Source organism: Panthera onca, chromosome B3, assembly GCF_046562875.1.
Source record: "Panthera onca isolate mPanOnc1 chromosome B3, mPanOnc1 haplotype 2, whole genome shotgun sequence".
Lineage (NCBI taxonomy): Eukaryota > Metazoa > Chordata > Mammalia > Carnivora > Felidae > Panthera > Panthera onca.
The window spans coordinates 69,757,372-69,771,629 of NC_138344.1; the positions used below are offsets into that span (position 1 = coordinate 69,757,372).

The window sequence follows — 14,258 nt, forward strand, 5'->3', positions numbered from 1 at the left end:
TCTAATTTACAATAGCATCAAAAGAATAAGATACTTAAACATAGGTTTAAACAAAGAAGTAAAAGATATATACACTGAAAATTCAAAGCAATTGATTATAGACATTGAGGAAGACACACAAAAAAATCAAAAGATACCTTGTGTTCATGGATTGAAAGAATATTTTAAAGTGTTTAAAGCTTATCATTATAATTCTATAATGATTAATTCTATACTTCTATATTTTCAATGCAATGCTTATCAAAATTACAATGGCATTTTGTTTTTACCAGAACAGAAAAAACCATCTTAAAATTCATATGGCAAAAGATCCTAAATAGCCAAAGCAATCCTGAGAAAGAAGGACAAAGTTGGAGATCTCACACTTCCTAATTTCAAACTTTATTTCAAAGCTATACCCATCAAAGTAGTATGGTGCTGGCATAAAAACAGACACATACATCAATGAAATAGAATCCAAGGCCCATAATAAACCCCTGCATATACAGTCAACTAATATTTGACAAGAATACTTAATGGAGAGATGATAGTCTCTTCAACAGATGGTGTTGGGAAAACTGGATAGTCACATGCAAGAGACTGAAGTTGGACCCCTCTCTTACACAAGGAGAGAAATGAACTCAAAATGGATTAAAAACTTAAATATACGACCCTAAACTGTAAAACTACGACTAGAAGAAAGCATAGGGAAACATCTCAACATTGGTCTTGGCGACAATTTTTTGGATAGAACACTAAATGACAGTAACCAAAGCAAAAATGAAGAAGTGGGACTACATTAAACTAAGAACCTTCTATATAGGAGAAATAAAGCTTATAGAATTGGAGAAAATATTTGCAACAAATTACAAAGGGTTACTACCCAAAGTATGCACAGAACTCCTAGCAAAACAAATAATCCAATCAAAAAATGGGCAAAGGAATGAATAGACATTTCCCCAAAGACATACAAATGGTAATAGACACATGAAAAGTTGCTCAGTATCACTAATCATCAGGGAAATGCAAATCAGGTAGTATCTCATACCTTTTAGAACGGTCATTATAAAAAAAAATAAGAGATAACAAGTATTGGCAAGGATGTGGAGAAAATGGAACTTGTGTGCACTGTTGGTGGATGTGAATTTGTGCAGCCACTATGGAAAACAGTCTGGAGGTTCCTCTAAGAATTAAAAATAGAACTACCATATCAGGCAACAATTTCACTTGTGGCCATATACTTGAAGGAAATGAAATTACTATGTCAAGGAGCTATCTGCACACCTGTGTTCATTGCAGCATTATTTACAAGGGCCAAGGCATGGAAGCAACCTTAGTGTCCTTTGGTAGAGATATGGATAAAGAAGCTTTGGTACACACACACACACACATACACACACACACACACACACACACACACACAGAAAAATTTCTTAGCCATCAAAAAGGGAAATCCTGATTTTGTAAGGGTGTAGGTAGACCTTGAGGCATTATGCTAAGTGGAATAAGTCAGGCAGAGAAAGACCAATACTATCCATTCTTTGTTACGTGGAGTTTTGAAAAGTCAGACTCCTAGAAACAGAGAGTAGAATGGTGATTGCCAAGACCAAAGGATAGGGGAAAAGGGATGATGTTGTCCAAAGGGTACAAACTTGCAGCTATAAGAAGGATAAGTTCTGAGGATTTAATGTATAGCATAGTAACAATAGATAACAATTTTCTGTGTATAATATAGTAGTTTAGAGTGTAAATCTTTTTTATAGTGTTTATTGATTTGAGAGAGCACATGTGTGGATGCACATGACGGAGGAGCAGAGAGAATGGGAGAGAAAGAATCCCAAGCCGACTCTGCACTGTCAGTGTAGAGCCCAACATGGCTTGATCTCACGACCGTGAGATCATGACCCGAGCCAAAGTCGAGAGTCGGTGGCTTAACCGACTGAGCCACCCAGGCACCCTGAGTGTAAATCTTAAATGTTATCACCACACACAAAGTAATGATAGTGAGGTGATGGAGATGTTAATGAACCTTATTGTGGTAATTATTTTATCACATATATGTGTATTGAATCATGCTGTATACTTAGTAAACTTACACAGTGTCATATGCCAATATCTCCGTAAAACCGTGAAAAAATTTAGGGTATCTGTAGGTACTTTTGCCTAGAAATTCTAGTAAGATTGCTGAATTACAGATGTAACACTGGTTAATGTTCAACAGGCCATAAATATCTGGGGTTGTCTGACTGGACGGAAAGTGTGTGTATGTCTACTAGGCAAAAATCTGTGAGGAACAAAGGGAACTTCACTATGTCTATATCCTTTAATTAATACTTAATAGTGAGATAAATTAAATATATTCTCCTAGATACTCCTTGGATGGCCTTGGGCATCATGTAGTGTGGAAAGGATAAACACCAACTTTCTGCTTCCAAATTTTGTACTTTTCTATGTTTATTGGCCTTTTAATTTTTCTTCCTTTATGAACTGTCAATTCATTCTATTTTTTGTTTTCTACTAGTTCGGCTTTTATTTGATTTACCAGAGTAGAAGAAGGTATCTGTAATGGTTAATTTGTATGCTATTATTGAAAATGTATTTTATTTTCATGTTTTTCATATTTAATATATTTCAAATCCAAGAAAATTATATTCAGGGAGTCAGTTTGAATGTAATAATCTTAATGTACTTAAGTGTGTGTTAACAGTTTTTGGTTGAATTATCTTCTATTTTTCCAATTTGCTGCACTCTGACCATTCTTTGGGTTGTTTTCCTATTGTTTCCGGGGGAAGGAAAGTGTGCCCACACCTCTCTATCTCCAACTCTCTGCCTTCTGTCCTAATCTGTTTGTACCCCAAGTGTTCACATCCTTCTTCATTATTCTGAGCCTTTCACATTTATTCATGCTTGCTGTTCTTATTTGTTGTTTGGACCTTTGAACACACAAAGAGACTTCGTTGACAAAATGTGTCAAGATTTCTAAGTTCTACAACTGTTTTCTTGAAAATTTTTGAGTTTTTTTCCATTTAAAAAACATAAAATACATTTTTCCTTTCATTAGAGATTTTCCTGGGTTATATAATAAAAAAGCTAAAAAGGATGTAATAAATAAACTAGTAGCTCTTTATTTTGTATAAGAAAATCCTACACCTCTTTCCTCCCTCCCTGATAATCCTGTGAGACCGTTCCCTTGGACTCATGACCTCAGGCTGAGAATCCCAGAACTCTAATGCATCATTTGGTCACCACCTTGTGCTATAGCTAAATTAGGAGCCTTTCTCCAAATAGCAGAGTTTTGTTTAGCTTCTTGTCCTAGGGAGGGTGAGTGGAAGGATATGGGCAATGCTTATGCACGGGAGGAAATTCAGTGTGTGGAACTCCTCTGATTCCCTGAGCCTGATGTTATGAGATCTTTTGACAGATTAGGTAGGTGGTGGTGGTGAAGAGGGGCGGAGGGGTTGGTGGACCATACTCTATAAGAAGACCGTCCTTCACAGGTTCCTATGCTTCCAGAGAGGAAGGGTATACGAAAATGAGCAGAAGCAGGAATTGTACAGGAGGGAAGAGTTGGGGCAACTGTATAGAGAAAGGTATGGGAAAGAAAGTGAAATAGATTTTTCCAGCTTTATTCAGAAATAATTGATATACATCACTATATAAATTTAAGGTGTAGAATATGATGGATTGGTTTATGTATATTGTGAAATGACAAACACGGTCGATTTAGTTAATATCTATCTTTTCATAGGTTAAATAAAAAGAAAAATTTTTCCTTTTGATGAGAACTCTTAGGGTTAACTCCCTTAGCAATTTTCTTGTAGATCATAGAGCAGTGTTAACTATAGTCATAATGTTGTACTGAAGTTGGTTTTTAATGGGAATCCAGATTTGAGAACGAAGATATGGGAGAAAGAGTAAAGCATAGAGTTGCCACAGGCTTACAATTACTGTACCTGCCTTTACTATCTCTGATCTGTATTGTGTTTTCTCCAGTTGTCAGCTCATCTGTGGCTCCGCTTGCTGCATTGCCCAGTATGTGATTTGGTCAAACAATTTCATTGTGACCTCAGGCCTCCAAGGGTCTCTTTCTTTCTTTCTCTGTCTCTTTTTTTCAAGGGAATGCGTTTAGTTTGTTGTCAAGTTTGTAATTTTAATTCCAGTTTAGGTGTGCAATATCATGTTTCAGAGGTTCTGTACATTGCTCAGTGCTCATCATGATAAGTGTACGCTTAATCCCCTTCACCTAATTCACCCATCCCCTCACCCACCTCGTCTCTGGTAACCGCGAGTTCTCTATTGTTAAGAGTCAAAAGGATGTATGCACTCCTGTGTTTATTGCAGCATTATTTACAATAGCCAAGTTATGGAAACAAAGTGTCTATCTATATCTGAATGGATAAAGAAGATATGGTAAATACATACACAATGGAATATTATTCAGCCATAAAAAGAATGAAACCTTGCCATTTGCAACAACATGGATGGATTGAGAGAGTATAATGCTAAGCAAAATAAGAGAAAGACAAGTGCCACATGATCTCGCTCATATGTACAATTTAGGAAGCAAAAATAATGAACAAAGGATCTCTGACTGTTTTGATACCCCATTCTCCTTATTGTGCCAAATAAATACACTGCTCTAAAATTCTGGGTATCAGTTCGTGAACATTTCTGAATGGTGTCACAAAAAGATTTCCTCTGGCTTTTGTCTAAGTTTGTGATACCCAGCTTCATCCAGATCCTCAGAATTGTTTGGAACCTCTTTATCTCATTACTGTAGATATCTGTCACTCTACACATTTTCTGCACATAGCATATTGCCTTATCTCCCCATTCCCCCCTTCCCAAACCTCTTCCCCTAGATGATTGACATTATTTGTCAGTTCCTATTTTACTTTCTCCACTTTGGCACCATTGGTTATCTCCCTAAAATCATGATTTTCTCTGTTTTGATTTTCTCTGCTCTCTTGAATGGCACCAGTGATAGCTCAGCCCTAAATCTATGGCTTTTACTTAGTCTTCTCAATTTGATCACTGGTTAGCATGTGAAAATGAGCCGTTCCTTAATTTTTTGACATTCCTATCTCCCTGATTTTTGTATATAGAAGCAGGGCTTTTAAAAGGCAGATAATAGGGGAGCCTGTGCTGACAGGTCAGAGCCTGGAGCCTGCTTTGGATTCTGTGTCTCCTCCTCTCTCTGCCCCTCCCACGCTCATGCTCTGTCTCTCTCTCTCTGTCTCTCTCTGTCAAAAATAAATACACATTAAAAAAATGAAAAAAATAAAAGGCAGATAATATGTAAAAATAGTAGTACTAGTAATATAATAATGATGATGGCAAATACTATGTATTTGTTCTTTTTTGGCCATGCATGTTTCCTCCATTAGCTTTCTTTTATCTGTTCATATGTTATCCTTTGAGCAAATATTTCTTTCTCATGACTTCAAAGTTTGAATGGCTTCTACGTTTCTGTCTCTAGCTGGGATATTTCTTGTCTGTCAATCACCATGACTTTTTTACGAATAAATGGGGCAGACTTTGGTGAATCTCTGACTACCTCCAAAACTTTGGTGGATTTTGGTTTTTTCCCCCCATTCTGGTCAGCAACCACCTTTCTCCCTTTCCTTTAACTTGTACACTAATGTGTAGGTTTAAATCTTGTCTCTGTAGCTATAAAACCTTGGGTAAGTTAATTTATATATGTATTAAATGTTTATGTGGGTGGGATAGAATATTTTTCTGAATAAAATGGAATTTTCCACATTTACTGAAATATAATGACCTATAACATTGTGCCAGTTTAAGGTGTACTTTTTTTTTTTTTTTTTGTATTCTTGGTTAAAGTTTATAGGAGGTATCATTGTTTTAGACCATGAGCAAACATCCATATTTTCTTGATGTAGCCAAGATAGCACTGGATTTGGAATCAGAAGACCTGGTATTTGATTTCAAACCAAGTAACTATGTTTTTAGGTAAGTTACTTTTTTGAATTTGAGATTTTTCATTTATAAATGAAAACAATTCTATCAGATATATCCACCCCTACAGATAATTACAAGCATCAAATGTGTGAAAGTTCTTAGTAAATATGCACCATGAAAATAATGTATACTTTTCCAACTCTAAGATTGCATCGTTAAATATTTTAGAAACTTTTAAAATATGGTGAAACAAATCATTATTTTTTTTCTGACTTTAACAGTGGCATGGAAGATGACTACTAATTATATCGTGAAGCCTGGAAAATAGAAACTGTAAATTTCCTGATATGTTGGCTGTACTGGAACCTGCCACCTCACGCCCGGTCTTCCTTTTCCTTTTACGTGCTGCTTCTTGTTTTCTAAAACTTCATAAAGTTAAACCATGAACCATTGTAAGAGTTGAGATGAGGCTTGCCTATTCCCAAGTAGAAATTTATAGCAAGAATACCAGGCATCCTTTAGGGAGTGATTGGGAACTATGTTAATGCTTAGTTTTGAATGTGAAGAGTTCCTTTATGCATGCTGGACTTTATGGAAAAATATGGTAGATGAGAAAAACAGAAACTGAAAAATGATGCACTTGAGAAAATGGTTGTACTTCAGAGAAGTGTTATTATCTAAATAATCAGGATATCCTTGCTACTTATTTTGTATTTTAGGAACACGAGAACCAGAAGAAATGGTCCTTTTCCTCTTCAAACTTATATTTGAGGAGAGAAAATCTGTAATTGAAACCATTGAGGGGGCACCCTGGGTAGCTCAGTCGGTTGAGAGTCTCATTTCGGCTCGGGTCATGATCTCCCAGTTCGTGAGTTCGAGCCCCACATTGGGCTCTGTGCTGCTGGCTCTGAGCCCACTTTGGATCCTCTGTTCCCCCTCTTTCTCTGTCCCTCCTTCGCTGGTGCTCTCTGTTTCAAAAAGAAATAAAATGTTAAAGAAATTGAAACCATTGGGGAATTATGATTAGTAGCAAAGGATTTGCTCTAATAAGAGAGCAGTTATTATCTCTTCTCAAAAGGCTTTCCTTTCCCCTCTTAGCTTATTAAACTCCTACTGGTTTTTCAAAACTGACAACACTTTCTGCTTTGTAAAGATGTCTCTGAATTTCACAGACTCTTGTGTGTCCTTCTTGGCCAAAAGTAGGCATCTGGAATGTCTCCTAAGATGCTATATATTGTGGTTTATTTTTAATGTGGTGAATGATTATTTTTGAATTAAAATTGAAGTTTCCTGACTTCTAGGAATAAGAGAGAAAGGACGTTTATGTAAAGTATAATTACTAGGAAAATATTCATACAGGAAATGGAATTTTGATTTACCTTTAAGGGATGGATAGGGTTTGGAAATGTTCTTTATTGTAATACCCTATACATAACCACTAGCTACAGGAGGCTATTGAGCACTTGAAATGTGGCTAGTGTAACCAAGGAAATAGATTTTTAATTTCACTTTATAACCATATGGAACTGTTTAGGACTAAGTAGATCTAGCTTTGGCATACCTCTTCTCTATGATTTTTCTAGCATATGGAGTCAGAAGCCGTATGTAGACTAGAAAATTTGGATTCTGTGTAACTAGTTGTTTGTTCCTCACTGGACTACTGTTTTCTCATTTGTAAATGATTAGCATCGACTAGGTAGTCATTAATGAGCGTTGTGGGGTAATAATTTTTAATGATAATTTATTTTTGTGACAGACCAATGTGAGTGGGGGAGGGGCATAAAGAAAGGGAGACACAGATTCCAGCACAGAGTTCGAACTCGTAAATTGTGAGACCATGAACTGAGCTGTGGATGCTTAACCAACTGAGCCACCCAGACGCCTCTGGGGTATTTTTATGAATGATTTCACTCATCATGTACAACTGAGGTGTGCACATGTGTGCATATATAAATACACATATTAAAGGACAAGGGGCACCTGGGTGGCTCAGTCTGTGGGGCGTCCTACTTCGGCTCAGGTCGAGATCTCATGGCTCATGAGTATGAGTCCCACAGCTGGGTCTGTGCTGACAGCTTGGAGCCTGGAGCCTGCTTCAGATACTCTGTCTCCCTTTCTCTCTGCCCCTCCCCCACTCACGCTCTGTTTCTCTCCTTCAAAAATAAAGATTAAAATTTTTTTTTAAATAAAAGGAAAAGCTTTGGAATCCCTTTTTTTTTTCTATTGCTAGGTTTTTCTTGCTCTTTCCTTTTGGTTCCAGGTATGAGGCTTTTTGTGCATGTATCTTTATTTTACCAGTCCTTACTGTTTATTCTGCAACCTACCTCTTTTTTTCAGATCACGTCACCTTTTAGCAGCAAATCTAAGTATTATGGGAACTAGAGGGCTGGAGATTCAGAGTTTGACACACAGGCGAGGGAATATATCTCCTACATGGCAACATTTTAGTCTCTGAAAAAAATGGGTAACAGGTAGAGAGATTCATGTAGTCACACAAAATTAGGGGTAGGGAACCATCAGACTTGGCATTGGGTCTCAGACAATTGAGATAATTGAAGTGGAAGAGATGAGATAAAAATAAAAGAGCTAAGATTGATGGAAGGATGGGAGAGAGTCAATGGTTATGTTGTAACTGTGACATTACTGGGCATATCTTCATCCAAACTCCTAAAGCTTAGGGCTCCAATAGCTATAACCAAGGTTCACAAACTTCAGAGATTATAAAGATTCTGGACAGATAAATGGCATTGGCTTCCTTAACTTCCCTGACTACCCCATTCTCCTTGCACATCTCGGGCGAGTCCTGCTAACCATCTTTCTAGGTACTTCTAGTTTCTGGGTTTCATGCAAGTACTCTGTGCCATCAACATCTATTCTGCCCTTGGTCCTGGCATACACCCAAGTCACCTCTGTATCCTATGTCTGGTTTCCTTAGCTCGCCACTACCCTGTGGGCTTAGTGTGAATTGCAAAAGTGATTGTAGGTAGTGGTATAAGACCTACTACAAGAGACATAATATGTGCCTGAGATGAGTTGAGGGTAAGAAATTAGACAACTTAAGGGTCGCCTGAGTGGCTCAGTCGGTTAAGCGTCAAACTTCGGCTCAGGTCATGATCTCACGGTTCATGAGTTCCAGCCCTGCATCGGGCTCTGGGCTGACAGTTCAGAGCCTGGAGCCTGCTTCAGATTCTGTGTCTCCCTCTGTCTGCCCCTCTGCTGCTTGCCCTCTGTCTCTCGCGTTGTCTCAAAAATAAATAAACGTTAAAAAAATTAGAAGAAAAAGAAATAAGACAACTTGAATGACTGAGGAATTATTGTATAAAGAATTAAAATATTACCAGTGAGTGGTGCCTGGGTGGCTCGGTCAGTTAAGCATCTGAGTTTGGCTTAGGTCTTGATCTCATGGTTGGTGGGTTCAAGTCCTGCATCAGGCTGTTTGCTGGCACCATGGAGTCTGCTTGGGATTCTCTGTCTCTTTCTGCCTCTCTTACCAACCCCCCCCTCCCCCCGCATCCCTCCTTCTCTGTCTCTCTCTTCCTCTCTCTCTGCTCTCCCCCTCTGGTGCTGTCTCTGTCTCTCTCAGTATAAATGCATAAACTTAAAATATTAAAAAAAAAGCAATAGCAGTGAATTCTGGCATATGCAGTCTTTACCTCTTATTCCTTTTTCTGTTTGTGTTGCACTGCACCACCTTCCCTGCCCCTCCCGATCCTTGCTATATACATCTATGTTTTCATATTTGCTTCATTTTCTTGTTTATAGGTCTGTAGTCCTGGCAGCCATTGTGTTAGGAATATTGTATGTGGAAGTGACTCAACTGCTTTTGGTGACCCCAGTAAAATGCATATTTAATAATGACCCTGAGAAGGAATTGGGGGATACCTTGTTTTCACAATGTGAATAGCCTTGATTAATTAATCATTTTAATGTAGAACTTTATTAACATTCTCATTTTAGTTTCTTGTTATTTTCTTTTGTCTGGAAACATTCTAGCGGATAAATCAATGGATAGAGCAAATCACTCTGTGGTGTCAGAGTTTGTGTTCCTGGGACTCACCGATTCCTGGGAGATCCAACTTCTCCTCTTTGTGTTCTCCTCTACGTTTTATGTGGCAAGCATGATGGGAAACTCCCTCATAATGCTCACTGTGATTTCTGACCCTCACTTACACTCCCCCATGTACTTTCTGTTGGCCAACCTCTCCTTCATTGACCTGGGAGTTTCTTGTGTCATTTCTCCGAAGATGATTTATGACCTTTTCAGAAAGCGTAAAGTCATCTCCTTTGGTGGCTGCATCACTCAAATCTTCTTCATCCACGTCATTGGTGGCGTGGAGATGGTGCTGCTCATCGCCATGGCCTTTGACAGATATGTTGCCATATGCAAGCCTCTGCACTATTTGACTATTATGAACCGAAAAATGTGTATTTTGCTTACAGTTGCTGCCTGGGTAATTGGCTTGACCCACTCTGTGATTCAACTGGTTTTTGTAATAACATTGCCATTCTGTGGCCCTAATGTGTTAGACAGCTTTTATTGTGACTTTCCTCGGTTCATTAGACTTGCCTGCACAGACACCTACCGTCTAGAATTCATGGTCATAGCCAACAGTGGGTTCATATCTCTGGGATCATTCTTCATGTTGATTGTCTCGTACATTTCTATCCTGATCACTGTTCGGAAACACTCTTCAGCAGGCACAACTAAGGCCCTCTCCACTTTGTCAACTCATGTCATGGTGGTGATTCTGTTCTTTGGCCCTTGCATCTTTGTTTATATCTGGCCTCACCCCACCTCACACCTAGACAAAAATCTTGCTGTTTTTGATGCAGTTCTCACTCCTTTTTTTAACTCAGTCATCTATACATTCAGGAACAAAGAGATGAAAGTGGCAATGAGGAAAGTGTGTAGTCGGTTTATTATTTATAGAAGGATTTCTTAAATGACACAAGTATTACAAAATTTCCTTACTGACTTGAAGTAACATTACATATCTATAGTTTGAATACCAGGTTCCACGTACCTTACTACCACTGAGTTGTCCCAGATTAAAATAACAAGGGTCTTTAAAAATCTTAACTGAGAGTTTGTGTTGCTGCCTATGGTTGGTTGAAGAAAGCATGTGGTGTGAAAAACAGTAGCTCCCAGAGAAGGACAATTGCTTGTCTCTTGGGAGACATTACCTTGATGAATTTACTGTGGTCTAGAATTGAAAATTGGGTCCCTTCAGTGTCTGAGTGTGTTACATAAGGGAATGCTGATTGATGCAAAATAAATTGATACTAGATAGAAATATACATATATCAAGATGTCAATTGATTAACTTGCTGTAAAAGATCAGCAAGTGGTCTGAACTTTCATGTAAGCCTAACTTATTTCACTAACGGGAAATTTATGAGAGGTCAATTGATGGTAAGGACATTAATGAGGAGGGAACTGGAGTAAGAGGAGTCAGCTGGACACTCAAATAATCAGATGAGATTTTGATGCCTTTGAGGATAGGCCTGCCATCAGAAGTGGAAAAGTAATGGATCCTTAGGCCAGGCCACCTTTCTGTCTGGACAGAGCTGGTTGGTCTCACAAGATTGACCTTTTGACTTTTGTTTGTACTCTGTTTCAGACTATCTAACTCCTAAGTTCTTTAAGATTCGTTCTCATTTTTTTGTAACTAGCCCGGTTCTTCCTTTTCTTTCTTATGAAATAATACTATTCCCATTGCATTTACAGGATTTGAGTCATTGCAAGCTGAGTTTTAGTTTGGGAGGTGTTTTTTTTTTTTTTTGGTTTATATATATATATATATTTTTTTTAATATATGAAATTACTGTCAAATTGGTTTCCATACAACACCCAGTGCTCATCCCAAAAGGTGCCCTCCTCAATACCCATCACCCACCCTGCCCTCTCTCCCACCCTGCCCTCCCTCCCACCCCCCATCAACCCTCAGTTTGTTCTCAGTTTTTATTTTTTTTTTTTATTTTTATTTTTTTATTTTTTTTTATTTTTTAATATATGAAATTTACTGTCAAATTGGTTTCCATACAACACCCAGTGCTCATCCCAAAAGGTGCCCTCCTCAATACCCATCACCCGCCCTGCCCTCCCTCCCACCCTGCCTTCCCTCCCACCCCCCATCAACCCTCAGTTTGTTCTCAGTTTTTAACAGTCTCTAATGCTTTGGCTCTCTCCCACTCTAACCTCTTTTTTTTTTTTTTTTTCCTTCCCCTCCCCCATGGGTTTCTGTTATGTTTCTCAGGATCCACATAAGAGTGAAACCATATGGTATCTGTCTTTCTCTGTATGGCTTATTTCACTTAGCATCACACTCTCCAGTTCCATCCATGTTGCTACAAAAGGCCATATTTCATTTTTTCTCATTGCCACGTAGTATTCCATTGTGTATATAAACCACAATTTCTTTATCCATTCATCAGTTGATGGACATTTCGGCTCTTTCCATAATTTGGCTATTGTTGAGAGTGCCGCTATAAACATTGGGGTACAGGTGCCCCTATGCATCAGTACTCCTGTATCCCTTGGATAAATTCCTAGCAGTGCTATTGCTGGGTCATAGGGTAGGTCTATTTTTAATTTTCTGAGGAACCTCCACACTGCTTTCCAGAGCGGCTGCACCAATTTGCATTCCCACCAACAGTGCAAGAGGGTTCCTGTTTCTCCACATCCTCTCCAGCATCTATAGTCTCCTGATTTGTTCATTTTGGCCACTCTGACTGGCGTGAGGTGATATCTGAGTGTGGTTTTGATTTGTATTTCCCTGATAAGGAGCGACGTTGAACATCTTTTCATGTGCCTGTTGGCCATCCGGATGTCTTCTTTAGAGAAGTGTCTATTCATGTTTTCTGCCCATTTCTTCACTGGGTTATTTGTTTTTTGGGTGTGGAGTTTGGTGAGCTCTTGATAGATTTTGGATACTAGCCCTTTGTCCGATATGTCATTTGCAAATATCTTTTCCCATTCCGTTGGTTGCCTTTTAGTTTTGTTGGTTGTTTCCTTTGCTGTGCAGAAGCTTTTTATTTTCATAAGGTCCCAGTAATACACTTTTGCTTTTAATTCCCTTGCCTTTGGGGATGTGCTGAGTAAGAGATTGCTACGGCTGAGGTCAGAGAGGACTTTTCCTGCTTTCTCCTCTAGGGTTTTGATGGTTTCCTGTCTCACATTCAGGTCCTTTATCCATTTTGAGTTTACTTTTGTGAATGGTGTGAGAAGGTGGTCTAATTTCAACCTTCTGCATGTTGCTGTCCAGTTCTCCCAGCACCATTTGTTAAAGAGACTGTCTTTTTTCCATTGGATGTTCTTTCCTGCTTTGTCAAAGATGAGTTGGCCATACGTTTGTGGGTCTAGTTCTGGGGTTTCTATTCTATTCCATTGGTCTATGTGTCTGTTTTTGTGCCAATACCATGCTGTCTGATGATGACAGCTTTGTAGTAGAGGCTAAAGTCTGGGATTGTGATGCCTCCTGCTTTGGTCTTCTTCTTCAAAATTACTGTGGCTATTCGGGGCCTTTTGTTGTTCCATATGAATTTTAGGATTGCTTGTTCTAGTTTCGAGAAGAATGCTGGTGCAATTTTGATTGGGATTGCATTGAATGTGTAGATAGCTTTGGGTAGTGTTGACATTTTGACAATATTTATTCTTCCAATCCATGAGCAGGGAATGTCTTTCCATTTCTTTAAATCTTCTTCAATTACCTTCATAAGCTTTCTATAGTTTTCAGCATACAGATCTTTTACATCTTTGGTTAGATTTATTCCTAGGTATTTTATGCTTCTTGGTGCAATTGTGAATGGGATCAGTTTCTTTATTTGTCTTTCTGTTGCTTCATCGTTAGTGTATAAGAATGCAACTGATTTCTGTACATTGATTTTGTATCCTGCAACTTTGCTGAATTCATGTATCAGTTCTAGCAGACTTTTGGTGGAGTCTATCGGATTTTCCATGTATAATATCATGTCATCTGCAAAAAGCGAAAGCTTGACTTCATCTTTGCCAATTTTGATGCCTTTGATTTCCTTTTGTTGTCTGATTGCTGATGCTAGAACTTCCAAGACTGTATTAAACAACAGCGGTGAGAGTGGGCATCCCTGTCGTGTTCCTGATCTCAGGGAAAAAGCTCTCAGTTTTTCCCCATTGAGGATGATGTTAGCTGTGGGCTTTTCATAAATGGCTTTTATGATGTTTAAGTATGTTCCTTCTATCCCGATTTTCTCAAGGGTTTTTATTAAGAAAGGGTGCTGGATTTTGTCAAAGGCCTTTTCTGCATCGATTGACAGGATCATATGGTTCTTCTCTTTTTTTTTTTTTATTAATGTGATGTATCACGTTGATTGATTTGCGA

At 38.4% G+C, this 14,258-nt stretch overlaps 1 protein-coding gene and 1 long non-coding RNA gene across 3 annotated transcripts in view; one reads left to right on the forward strand and one right to left on the reverse strand.

Annotated features, from left to right (window-relative positions):
* LOC144616550 (uncharacterized) overlaps positions 1-14,258 on the reverse strand; it is a 135,363-nt gene that overhangs the window by 101 nt on the left and 121,004 nt on the right. The gene's annotated exons all lie outside the window — the stretch shown is intronic.
* On the forward strand, positions 9,906-10,844 carry LOC145715528 (olfactory receptor 4F3/4F16/4F29-like). Its single transcript, XM_081795805.1, has one exon. It carries the CDS (start codon positions 9,906-9,908, stop codon positions 10,842-10,844), a length of 939 nt encoding a protein of 312 aa, XP_081651931.1.

Bases quoted from the DNA above. Each gene is read 5' to 3' on its own strand.
- LOC145715528 (XM_081795805.1), top strand. From the start codon at position 9,906: ATGGATAGAGCAAATCACTCTGTGGTGTCAGAGTTTGTGTTCCTGGGA.